At 42.2% G+C, this 13428-nt stretch overlaps 1 protein-coding gene across 1 annotated transcript in view; it reads left to right on the forward strand.

Moving 5' to 3' along the window:
• The window catches only part of CFH (complement factor H), a 34371-nt gene extending 22168 nt beyond the window's left edge, over window positions 1-12203 (forward strand). Inside the window, exons 14-24 of the mRNA XM_059821668.1 lie at window positions 2092-2274; window positions 3615-3797; window positions 4884-5063; window positions 6555-6761; window positions 7368-7544; window positions 8191-8367; window positions 8581-8757; window positions 10055-10237; window positions 10991-11191; window positions 11497-11694; window positions 11836-12203. Coding sequence (XP_059677651.1) covers window positions 2092-2274; window positions 3615-3797; window positions 4884-5063; window positions 6555-6761; window positions 7368-7544; window positions 8191-8367; window positions 8581-8757; window positions 10055-10237; window positions 10991-11191; window positions 11497-11694; window positions 11836-11849 — 1880 coding nt within the window. The 3' untranslated portion in view covers window positions 11850-12203. The remainder of the gene's footprint in view (window positions 1-2091; window positions 2275-3614; window positions 3798-4883; window positions 5064-6554; window positions 6762-7367; window positions 7545-8190; window positions 8368-8580; window positions 8758-10054; window positions 10238-10990; window positions 11192-11496; window positions 11695-11835) is intronic.
• The last annotated feature ends 1225 nt before the right edge of the window (window positions 12204-13428 follow it).

The following is a 13428-nucleotide window of genomic DNA, read 5'->3' on the forward strand; positions in this document are numbered from 1 at the left end:
AATACAGAATAGCTAAGTAATAAAAATAATTTATAACATACAATCACAATTGTTATACACACACTTTTTCTTATTTGCCCCTTTTTCTGGTGTTACGCTCACCCTTCCACTGCCCCTTCGGGTCCTAAAGTCAATGGCTTCAGTCTGGTGTGTTTTGGAGGGAAGTTGCAGCACATTATCAGTATCTCAAGTCATTCCCTGGGAGGAATAAGATGTTGATGCTGATGATTTCCTCTTTGTCCTTACAGGATCTGCTTAGGGCAGTTTTTAGGTTTGTGAACATGCTTTTATGCCTTGCCATTTTTTCACTGGTCTACAAGTTCTGAATTAGATATGTTAAGTGTGTTTTAAATATGTTAGATACTTGCTTTTTGTTCTTTGTGTTACCCCTAAAACGAGTTGTGATCAGCTCCAGGTCTAAACTGGCCTTTTGTGAGCTATTCATAGCCTTGGGGTGCCAGATTATGCCCTGTCTCTTACCATCCCATGCCTCTGCTCTGCCACACCCAACCTTTGTCCCCACCTCTCAAGGACTCTGTTATCACACAAGCCCTGTATTCACCTGCATCATTGTATTAGAGTCATAATTACTCACTCTACATAGACTAAAAACTTGTTACTACTATGTATATAACACTACATTTGTGCCATACAGAGATAACCAAAAGTAAAATAAATCAGCTATAGCCCAGTCACTAGAAAAAATGCTGTTACAGCTAAAATAAGTAAAACCAAACCTCCAGGCAGGTCAGGGCAGGTTCTGACAAAGTAAGCCTCATAAGCCTCCATCCTGAGGCCTTGCAAGCTTAGCACAAACTCTGTGGCCTCTTTCTAGCAATGGCAATACCGTATGTTACTGGGGCACAGGGCTACAAACACAATGACTATGAATGCATTATGTATGTTGCTGTCTTCCCTAGGCTAGAGTTAGACATGTCCAACAGTTTTTTATAGTCCTGATATTGAAATGGTGAATAGTTCTACCAGTCAAGTCTCCTGCCTAAGCAAAAGCACCCACTTTCTGTGCATGTCATTAGGTAGCATACCTCAAATCTGAGAGTATGAATGTCAATGACAGGAGTTTAAAAATACTTGTGCAAAACTACTATTTGTTTGTTAAGACAGTGTCTCAGAATTGAAGTAGAGTGGCATATTCAAGCTGAAAATCTGTAAATACAGAAAATAATTCAGGGCGTTCTTATGGTGCAGGATGATCTAACAGCAGAACCAATAAATGGTGGGGTTTTTATGGACTGTTTTACTCTGTTCCTATACATATACATTCTGACACGTCTTCCATGAGCAACACTGATGGCTTAAAAATGTACAGTATGGAGCTTGCATCTTTTCAATCCTTGATCCAGTGAGAACAGTTTCAGTGCACAGGCTTGAAAAAAAGAGTGGTCCAAACTTGAAAGCAGAGTTGTTCATATTCAATTTTTGAGTTTTTCATGGATCTTCCGTTTTCCACATTAAGAGCAGGCTGTATGCCCTTATTCCCCTTACATGCCTTTTTCCTCCTTCAAAAAAACTACTCACACACTGCACTCATCTGTGCAAGCCGTTACTCTTTGCTGTCACTACCACTGCAACAGTGACAGCGCAAAGCAGGAACTGCTGTTATCACACAGAGGTGACAGCGCTGCAGCCCTCTAAGTGATGTTACAGTGGTTTTCAGTTCTTGTAATAATACTTATTGAAAGTACACATTACAAATTTGTAGCTGTATAATCAAATATAATTTTGACTGATCAGAATCAGGGATCCAGGTGAGTTGGATTAATTGAAGGTTTTCTTACACTTCAGGGTTTATGTACCAATGAAAAACAGTTTGGGAAATCAATGTTAGCTGAAACTACTTGTGGAGCAAGTTACTACAGTGGTGGAAAAGGAAGGGAAAGGACAGGAGAGGGGTTTAGTAAACTGACTAAAACATACACATACTCCAGCTGTGTTGAAGTTTAGTTGCCACAATTAATGGGAGTAGTTTTGACTCACCAAATGCAAATATAGTTATTTTTATTTAAGTTCTTTCAGGTATTCATATATGACTCCTATATTATTATGGAATACTTCTGCTCTTTTCAACAGAAGACAAAATGCCATGTGTATCACCTTCCTCTATTCCAAATGTTGTTCTTCATCAGGAAGACCAGACCCAGTTTTCACATGGTGATGAAGTAACTTGTGGATGTAAACAAGGCTCTGGCAATTCTAATGAAATCAAAATAAAATGTCTTAATGGGGAATGGAAGCCTTTACCTCTTTGTGCTGGTAACCTATTTCCATATTTTCATAACATTTCAGATATGACTGTAACATAGTTCTAGTCAAAATTTCAAGGACTTCAGCAATAGATATGTAGCCAGAGATGCTATAGTTTCATGCATCTCAACTAAGATTTTTTTATTTACTCCCCTTTTAAATGTGAACATGTCCTTCATCCTGGAAAGACTCTGCACCTACAACTTTGTAAACACTTTGAGTAGGTTTGGGGAAGGAAACAGAGACTTGCACAGTGGGTAAAATCAAGTACAGGGGTACATCTTTGGTGTACGATGGCTTTTACCTATTTTCCAGTGTTCCTCCCGGTAACGACCCTTCAAAAGCCTTGGGACATACCTGCAATAAAGTAGCATGCCTGTTGCATTAACTACTTGTAGTTTTATGTCTCTGTATACTACTTTGCTTTTTTAAAATCCTTCTGGGAATTACAAATAATATTAGTAGCCACGATGTGCTAGCCTTATCCCATCCTCACCATTTTTATGTGGTTTAGTCCCTTTCATTTCTGATCAGTAGTTTTCTCTTTTTTCTCACCTTCCCATTTAGTTTTGTGGTGCATAAATTGAATGAAAGTAATATCTTTTAAAAAGATATAAAACAAAGCCTTTTCCTAAGAAAAAGAAAAAAAATTACATTGAAGACAGTAATTTAAGAAAAAAAGCTATATTGGACAAGAAGGAGTCTTGTCTGGGATAAATTACTCCAGCACTTCACTTATCTTTAACAGAATACAGATTATGATATATCCAATTCTTGGTTCTCCCTTTCTTCCAAAGTGATTTTATATTCATCGGTGGTTATTTACAATTGTGTTGAGGATTGAATCTGGCACAAACCACAGTCTGCTTAGCTTTCACAAGTAGCTTGTGTTCTGACTCTCAGAATCACCAGTCAAGGAGACAAGACCTGGCTATAACTTAGATACACTTCCACAGGAGATTGATACCTGATACATATTTGGTGGGGAGTCGTACTTCCTTTATGCTCCTGTTTCTACAAGTAAAAGACGGTTTCTTTTCTTGCTCATCTTACTACCTTTTTATAGTTTTAGGGAAGAAAAAAAAGGCTTATTTTTTATATTATTTACTGCAACATAAAAATAATTGCTTTGTGAGTGGGAACAGTCTCTGCTCTAGATAGCTGGAACAAAAATCATTCTCTTTCTGTAATCTAGGAATCTTAGGAGTTACTTCAAACTAGAGTAAATAAAAAAACCACTTACACATGGACATGCATTAGGAAACTGATGACCTCTTCATCGATGAATGTGTATGTACATACTATCTGAACTAAATCTATTTTTTAGCTCTTTTTGTTGATTTTTTCAGACCCATCTCCTCAGTGTGTACTTCCAATGAATGTTGAGCTTGTGCACAAAGGTCGTCTTCGCAAGCCAAAAAAGGAGACTGGATTCCGTGGAGTTATACATTATACATGTACATCAGCTGATGAAAGTATTAAACAGGCAACTTGTGTGTCTGGAAAATGGTCACCAGAAATTGAATGTACAGGTATGTTTTTAGATTTGCATACAATTTCTTCTTTTTATGTAGGAATGATAAATGCTCATTATTAAAGCTTCTTAGCATTGCTGTGTCACTAGTCTGAAATAGAAATGCTTACATGCTTGTATATATGCTTACTCGATTATGTGCTAAAGGATAGTCATGAATAATTATGGGAATCATTTGAACAGTTAACTAGGTTTAGAGAAGCACTGTTCTAGTGAGGCAGACTTAGTAATCTCTACTCTGCCAACTGGAACAGTTGTCACTGTCACTTCTGATGTGAGAAAAGATGCAATGATAAATTTAAGCTGAGTATGCCTGCAGGACTGCCTTTATGTATAGCAGAGCAGGATATTGCCTGTAGAAGGCATGATTGTAAAACAATAATCACCTCATTGCCCGCTTTGGTTATGCCAGATTAATGGGAAATGATGCGTGGAAGTGGGAGAGTGCCACACAGAGTGGCAATCACTCGAGGGAGCATTCCCTTTCAAAACCAAGTGTCCCTACCTTCCCAGTTTTCTGGAACCGCTAGAAGCAGCAAATCAAGCCCCTGAGGTCTCCTTTGTCCTAGAGCTACCTCCTTCCCTCCCTTTTTCTTTCCTTTGGCAGGAGCAGCCCTTTGTTCCTTGAGTGGCAAAATTGAAGTTTATTTCTTTGTTTCCTTTTGTGATTCTCATTTAGCTCTGTTATCAGCTAAGTCCGAAGAAAAAAAACAACAATAAAACAAAACAAGAACCCCAGAAGTTGCTCCTGTTTTCCTAAAGTAGTTCACCATAGAGAGAGGAACGGCAAAAGCAACCAAGAGTGTGCAGCTGTGTGTAAGGGAAAGGAGGGGACTACAAGAAGCTCCAGCTTAGATTGGTGTAGGCAACTGTGACTGTCTTTTCTGTGAGTTTGAAAGCATATGGGCATCTGAAGGCAGCTCTGGTGTTTCTGAAGCAGAACAAAATGATCGTGATATTAATTAAACCTTGAGATAGCTACTAAAGAACTATCTAACTCCAGTGTTTTCTTGGTTGTTCATGTTGTACTCTGTGATGAACTGTTACACTTTATCTTATGTTCTATTACAACATGTGTCCTTAGCTGAGGAGAGTACATGCCCGCCTCCACCTCAGGTGCCTGGTGCTCAACAGATAACAGTTGGAAGAAATTACAAGCATGGCAGTAAAATAGCTTTTTCATGTCTGAAGAGTTTCCAGCTCATCGGTGTGAATGAAATAACATGTATAGAAGGGAAATGGCAATCACCACCTCACTGTGTGGGTCAGTAGTGGATTATTTTTTTCTATTTATTTATTTTATTATTAATTTCTGTGTTACGCGTTTGCAGTCATCATTAGCCAGAGGATGCTATTCTTTAAGATTATCATGAACAGGTAACTGCAGGAAAGCAATAGAACGTAAGGTGCTAAAGAAATTGCAGTTAACCAACTGCTGGACAGTAAGTCTTTTTATTTACACAGACTTATCTAAGATGGCATATAAAACTTTCAGGTGGTCCCTCAAGAGCTGTGTGTTTATTTGTTTGTTTAGTATATTGCAGAACGGAGTCCCAGTTTTGACTGGGGGCCTTTAATAGTATCCTGGTGAAAAAAATCTGTATTATTTATTATTTAGTTGTAGTAGTAGCAATCTTTGGGTTTTTTCATTTTTATTCTTTCTTGATTTTTCTCCTTGTCTTTTTGTGGCTTATTCCTGTAATAGGAGTATAAATCATATGGCATAACTCAGGCCATCTATTCTAAGAAATGCTGAGGAATCTGTAATTCAATTGTTGAAATGTTACTGATGCAGTTGATATCTTGTAAGCAGAAGTTCATTAAGAGATAGTGTTTTCAGAAATGGATAGGAAATAGATGAGCACAGGACAAATGAGTGCAGCTGGGTCACTGATGTGCACAACACGCCAACCATGTCTGCATTTTTAAGCTGCAATATTCTGATGCCATGTGGTTTCTCTTCTTTTGCATTGCCTGCGAGTCTCCATTTCTGCTCATAAGTGGCAGACATAGAGAAGAATAACCAAAAAAATGTTTGAGCTGTTCATAAAACAATGTTTACTGAACAGGAACTTTGACTGTAATTAGATCTTTTGTATTGTGGAAACCAGTGCAAATATATGCTTTCAGTTTGATGTGTCAACTAATAAAACCTAATATACTAATAACTAAAAATGTGCATAAAATATAATTTAAGTCCAACCACTCTACAGTGGTATAGGAGAAAGAAGCATTGGGACAGCCCTGACTCAGGAGGGCTTCACAGAGATTTAATCCATTGTATGTATCAGGAAGTACATGATAATACTCTGTAAGTTCTGTTCTCTTTTTCATTTTCATCATGTCATCACAAAACCCCTCAGGATATTGGTACAAATTTATTAATGGTGGAAAAATTTAATAGCTAACATTCTAGAAACTCACTTTCAGTATCCCAAAACAGGATAATGTGTCTTCTATTTCTCGCCTGTGAGATTTTCCCTGTTCTTGATACTAAACTGTAGCTGTATCTCCTTGGTATGAACCAGAAAATGGCTTTAATTTGGTTCAAAGGAAAAGAGAGGAACCCCATGTAGGAGGGAAAGGAGACAGAAGTTTTCGTTTGTGTATCTTAGATATTTCTTCATCTTCCTTTCAAGCCATTTAATTCATGCTTGGATGATTATTTTTTTTCTTTTCAGTTTTAGATTACATATGTCATTGGAATATTAATCATCTTGCATTATTATTTATCTGTGTTTTCTGCATTTTATAGAAAGACAATGTTTACCACCACAACCTGTAGAATGTGCTGATGTTCCCAGGCTGGAAAATCAAAACTTAAAAATTGAAAAAGAAGGAAAAACAATTTATCTGGCTGGTGCTAGATTTACGTATGTTTCTCGTTCTGGCTACATGTTAGATGGACCATCAGAGATAACTTGTTCTATGGGAAACTGGACTTCAGCTCCTACATGCTTAGGTAATATCAAAAAATACTTTTTTTGAAGTGCATTTAGCAATGACATTAAAAGAATTTTAAACTGGAGGTTGGCTACTAAGAGCCAGGAACTCCATATTTTGCTGTGGAATCTTATCACCCTCTGTGGATGTCTTCAGAGCAATCCTGACTGGATGCAAGGCTGACTTTTTGAATGCAGTTTAGTTTTTAAATATTCCTTTGTATTCTTGCAATCTTTGTTCAGTTTATACCTCTGCTAGGTGAGTTCTGGGCACATGCTCATAATCCAAGGATCTGTTTTCTACGGAGTCAACTAGTGACTGGGAGTTGCTTTGGACCTTCAGTGATAGAAACCACTTTGGTGTAGTACAGGACAGAAGCCTTCGTTAACATTTTCTGGCACAGTTAGAAACGGGATCTAAATATTGCAGTGACTGAAGTCCATGTCTATTTAGGGGAATGACTTATTTAATCTTCTGTATAGTACCTTTTATATTAAATCCACTGTCAGTGGATGACTATGCTGATGTTAGAAAAAGCTCTCTAAAGCATCTGTTTGGTGGAAACAGTACACTTATTCTATGTGTATCACATTAGCACAAACATCAACTTTCTGTATCTTTTCAGAAATGCCATGTGGAAGTATTCCAAAAGTTGCCAATGCTCAAATTGAAGGCAGAAACAAGGAAATTTATGAGCCTGGTGAAACAATTCGCTACCAGTGTGATGCAGGGTTCCTGATTGTTGGTCCCCCTGAAATTATTTGCAGAGAAGGAAATTGGACAGCACCGCCCTTCTGTGAAGGTATAGGTTCTACGTCTAATTAGTCTATAATCCTTCTTAGTCTTTCATGTTGTGAATTAAAATAATGTCAACTCAGGCCAATAGAGCCAACATCTGTCTTGCTTTGAACGGGCTGCTACAACACCTATATTTCTGGCTCCGGAGAAACAACAAGCAGGGTAGATGAGCAAAGAAATTATTTCCCTGGTGGGCTGAAGCTAGTAGCTGAAACTCAGCTCACTGCTGAAATCAAGCAGAGAGAGGGTTAAGGGGGAATGGGTGCTGGATGCAAAGAAGGAGATAACTGGTAGGGTAATGTATCGTATTTTCACATCACTAAGAATGTCAATTTCTGAAAGTTGCCTTCAAATACTAAATAAATCACTCTCCAGACCTTTGGCACACAACACTGCACAGCACCAATCAGCACCTTCACCTGATCTCTGCAACTCCTTTAATCTTTTTAGTCACCCTTGGCAAAAATAATAGTGTCTGGTGAAGCATTGCAGAATAAGGACCATAAAACCTTCCTTTCCTACCTGTAGAAAATGTTCTGCATTATGCAAACCATTTCTGCTCATCAGGAACAATGGTGCTCCAGAATGCGATATTCTGTGATTGTCACTTTGCTGCACTGCTGGTCTTAAACACACCTCTCTCTTTTCAGATGTTAGCTGTGGAGCCGCACCTGAAATTCCCAATGCTTACATTACAAGCACTCAACAGGAGAGGTATCTGCCCGGTGCCAGAGTGCAGTATGAATGTGAAAGGAATTTTCAAATGATGGGTGGAAATTATGTCACTTGTACAAATGGAGAGTGGTCACAAGCACCAACCTGCAGAGGTAGGAATCTCTGCCTTCATCTTGCCTGTTAGCACAGAGGGGACTGTTTGTTTACCTAAATACTCTCAAAACGTTACCTTTTTTACTTCTGTTTTCCCTGTGTACCCCATCTTTGACAGAATTTTTAACAAGATATTGATGCCTTTAACTGTCGGTTGTATAGGGGAACACCTCAACGACTGCAAGCGTGACTGCAGCAGTGTCTCTTTTCAGATGTGACGTGCGAACCTCCTCCAGAAATTGCTGGTGGCAAAGTTCAAGGTGTTAAAAAGTCAAGGTATTTGCCTGGGGAGAGTGCTCGCTATCAGTGCTGGCAAGGTTTTCAGATGACTGGGGCTTCCACCGTAGCGTGTCAGAATGGGACCTGGACAGAGCTGCCAAGGTGCAAAGGTAATTTCTCTCGCTCTTCAAACGGTCTCCTGTCAGCGAGAGGCTGTCGTGAAGCTGACTCAGTGGCATTTATATGTCCAAATTTCAGTCTCATTGCTGTGCACAGATGCAAGAATGTATCTGGCACGCTCAGGAAAAAGCCTTTTTCCCAGGTATCTGTTCAGATGAGTTTACCAGCTGAGTTGCCCAGGTGGCTTCACTCGAGAGGGCCCCCTCAGGAAAACCACCCTGAGGCTGGGAGCAGTTGCTGGCCAGGTCTAATTGTGAGACGCAACCCTTGGACTTCTTAGAGTCTACTTTCTGTGCCTGCCTGATGAGAAGAGAGTGAGAAATTTTGCCGCCTGTGTTGGAGAACAGAGCCCACAGCTTCCCCGCTAGTTGACATCCAGATAAGGCAGACGACGCGTTGCTAGATCGAATGCCATGGGGTCAAATCAACTGTTAAACCAACTGAGGGTAGAGTTTGATGTGTGAGCCAATACCTAGGTACTGTGTTGGTGCCTCCGAGGGTTTTGTGAGCGCACTGAATAATCTCATTTGTTTTCATTAGACATAGAGAAAGTTTCAGCACATGAACCGATGCAGCAGCATTTGACCCAAGCACCACCCCGCTGGCAGCTGAAAGGGGTGCAGAAAAAGCAGATGAATTCAGACCAGGCTCCATGTCGTGGCTCCCGAACACAATGCCAAGTGCAAAGAGTGTCAGTGCTGGTGCCAAGGGATCTGGGTCTTCTCTGAAGGTTTCCCAATGCAAGGTCCGTTGGAAGGCCAGCCTTGGCAGCAGTGTGGTGCTTGAATAGGCACAAAAATGCCTGAGGCAGCAGTGCTTCAGGACCGGCATGTGTGAACTCCCCAGTGGCCGTAAGTGGCCCACAGAGCCCTAGGGCTATCCTGTGAGTGACTGCAGTGGTGCAGTTCAGTGACAGTCATTATCGTTTGCAATCGGACCCACTCTTCTCACCGCTCAGGCAGTACAGGGAGGAGGTGGGTGTCAGGCTCTTCTGCAGAAAGAGCTGTGCCAAAGGCTACACCGTTATGCAGGACGAGAGGCAGTCCTGCAGACAGCTGCAAGCAGTTCAGCCGTGGACAAACGGGGTGAACTGGCAGCTGCGAGTCCCAGCACAGGAAAAATGAGAATCCCTTGCACTTTTTCACCTGCCAGGTATTTGGTTTTCTCTCTGCTTTCCTCCGGGTCTCTCAGAGCAGTGCCAACGTCCTGTCCAGTAGGATCTGTGGCCAGGCCTCCGTTGCAATAAAACTCTCATGGCTTTCTCTCCAACTGGGAATTTTCTTCCAGGGAAAGGTGGGAAATGTGGCCCGCCTCCAGTTATCGAAAATGGAGACCTTCTTTCCTTCCCCATGCAAGAATATTCACAAGGTGCAATTCTGGAATACAAATGCCCAAGCCTCTATGTCCTGGAAGGATCTCAGTATATCACCTGTACTGATGGGCAGTGGACAAGCCCCCCAGTTTGCCTAGGTACGTTGAAGCACGTGCTGCGTGGCCACAGTCTGCGTGACTGCTCCTGACATCTTTTTCTCAGATCCCGAGGACATCGCTTGTGCAGCAGCACTTGTGCTGGGGCTGCGATGCCGGCAGGGCAGAACAACGAGTCCTTCTGCCGTCCAGAAGGAGCTGCTGCTTGAAGTTAGCTTGTGTAGTCCCCTCTGCCGCCTGCTGTCTCTCGCCCCCACAACGGGTTGGGGAGGAGGGGAGTCTGGCTGAAGCCCCCCACATGAGGGGGTCACCATCACTGTGCAGGGCTCCCGAGTGCTCCCGAGTTGGGGACAGTGCTACGGTTAGCAGGCTGTGAGTGGGGAGGAGGGGTCTGAGTGCGTGGCGGCGCTGGGGAAATCCGGGGCTGCGTCCGTGACATGGCCGTGAGGAAACGAATTTAGAGAAGTGCTTAGGGAAGGAGGGATCTCAAAAAAGACATGGGGAAGTTCATTGGTGCCTGGTGACTTCCCCCACCCATGCTTTGATCTTGCCCTGAGTGACTGTCAGAGTGCAAAGGCTTCTCCATAGCTCTGCGTGGGGTCTCAGCCATGGTCTTTTTTCCTTTTTGCTTGGATGTGAATGTCTTTCCTGTCACAAGTAGCAGAGGGTCAGAGCACATAGCTGGGAGCGTTTTGCAATGCAAAGAACTTCTGTAGGTCCGAGGGGGCGGGGGGAAAGAATTACCTGTGGTGTGTCTGTATGAAGTGATGACACTCTTCTCTTGCCTTTCTCAAGTGGCCTGTACAGCATCTGAAGACGACATGGGCAGAAACAACATTGAGCTCAAATGGGTCGCAAGAAGAAAGCTGTATTCCAGATCGGGTGACTTTATTGAATTTCGGTGTAGAAGAGGGTATTTGGAAGACCCGGCATCTTCCCCCTTCAGAGCACAGTGTATGGAGGGGACGTTAGAATATCCACGGTGCAAGCCAGGAAGTAAGTCCTCTCCACTCCGGCCACAGCTTAGGCGCTGTGTTGTTGCATTTGTTGTGCTGAAGCTGAGGGGAAAGCCTTTAGCTTTGCTGTGGAAGCGCCTGGGGAAGTAGTAGCAAGGTGCCAGGGCGTGGGAGCACCCTGTAGGCTGCAGGCGGTGAGGGGCAGTGCCCCCAAGAAGCCGTTGACCGGTGCTCCTGAAATGGAAAGACTGCTGGGGAAAGGGCTCTCAGGTGGTACCAACAGTTGCAGAGCATTGGTTGTCCACTGTGAGGTCTACAGGCAAATAACGAAAGTACTTTTTGCAGAGAACTGTACGGTGCATGAGAGGATTATGGAAGGGAACAATATTCAACTGCAGTCATCCAGCTGGTCGAGCACTTCCACCTATCGCTCTGGGGATTATATTTTCTTTGAATGCAGACGGTGGTACCGACAAGTTTCACGCCCTGAGAAATTTAGAGCACAGTGCCTGGATGGAGAGATTAACTATCCTACATGTGAATGTAAGTGCTCGGTGCTGAGGACACGGTGGGGGCTGTAGAAGGAGCTTTGCTGAAATTGCCTGTCCGCTGCTCTGAGGAACCACTGCGGTGTGTCAGGCTTGGTCTTCATGCCTTCTCCCCTTTTTTCTCTTTATGCTGCAGGGATATTTGGATAAATGGAAATGGCATGAAGGAGCCCGGCTGTGGACATGAGAGACCTCTCAACCAACCCAGTGATTTGAGCTCAATTTTTCCTCGCGTTTCCCATTTTGTTGTGCTTTTTTTGCAGCTGAGGCAATGTTCTGTCTTGGAATTTGTTACTGTTTTTCTTTGTTGTTATTGGATGATTGTGTTTACATTTTATCCACATTTTATCCATTTTTTGTAAATGTATTTACATTTTGTAAATGTGTTTACATTTTAGCCCTTCGATGTTGATCTCACTGTTACTCTTACTAACAATTGTGTCCTGAAATAGGCTGGCTTTGGTGGCATACTGAGACAAAAATTAAAGCCCACAGGTAATTTGATCATCAGCGAGTAGAGTGTGCTTGGCCTTGTCTGCTCCTAGCTTCTTCTGCATGCGCTTGCCTGGAAACTACCCTGGGGTCACGGCAGAGATGAGTGTCCTGGCCACCTGATCGGGATGAGCAAGTGAGTGGAGTCTCCTTTAAACGACTCAAGGAAGTGTCTAGATCACAGGTCCAGTTCTTATGGGGGGGACTTGAGCCTCCCTGACATTTGCTGGAAGGGCAAGATGTTGGGATGCAAGTAATTGGGATTGCTGGATGGAGGTGGGGATGACTTCTTGGTCCAGGTCCTGGAATGGGACCCACCATCCTTATATTTTCTAGGAGAGTTTGTGATATGGGGCCAGGACCTTCTTGATTTTTTTGGTAGCTGAGCCTGTGATAACATATTGCATCTGATGTGTGGGAACAGCTAACACGTTTGTGTATCATTGATGTCTTGGTGGGTGGGATAATTTTGTGGGAGTGTTTTTACTGCCTCTTACCTGTTGGGCTTTGTAGATTATATGCAGGTTCTTTTCTTGCTGTTCACTTTTCTAAGATTTTTTGAAAGCCATTGTGGGTAGCCCATTTGGCACTGTGCAGCAAGGGGTGGTTTTGCATTGGCCTTTGCTACCTTCAACTCAGAGGAATTTTTTTTTTTCTTTAATCTAATTCTACTAAGGTAATGAAAATTAGCTAAAACAACATGCTGTATTTGTGTATAGCTAAAGGAGCCTATCTCAATACTCACATGGGGTATTCATATGCGTTGATTTCTCTCTAAGGAAATGAAACAAGAAATACTTCTTCTGTTGTTCCTTTTGCTGGATGATAAGGGAGATTTTGGAACAGCTAAATCTTTGCTTTGGCAGCCCCATCACCAAATAACTGGACATACTTTCTTAGAACAGGATGTAAAGAGAGCAAAGGCGAGTTTAGTTCCTGAGCACAGACAGGTCTTTTGTTGCAGGGACCTGGAGAGGAGGGAGCCCTTCAGCTCAAGGCCAGATAAATCAACGCTGAAGGTCCTCTAGAACAGTGGGCTCCAAAGTGGGGTGCATGCACCCCACAGGGTTTGGAAGATGATCCATTGGGGTGCGAGAGGAAAATATTAGAACTTCTATTTATATTTATTTTTTGTAAAAAAAAAAAAAAATTTACTTATATTTAATATTCAGATTTTACAGTTGTGATTTCAGTTGGTCCGTATGTCAGAAGGTTCCATGTCACATATGGTATCGGC

This window comes from Gavia stellata, chromosome 10 (genome assembly GCF_030936135.1).
Source record: "Gavia stellata isolate bGavSte3 chromosome 10, bGavSte3.hap2, whole genome shotgun sequence".
Lineage (NCBI taxonomy): Eukaryota > Metazoa > Chordata > Aves > Gaviiformes > Gaviidae > Gavia > Gavia stellata.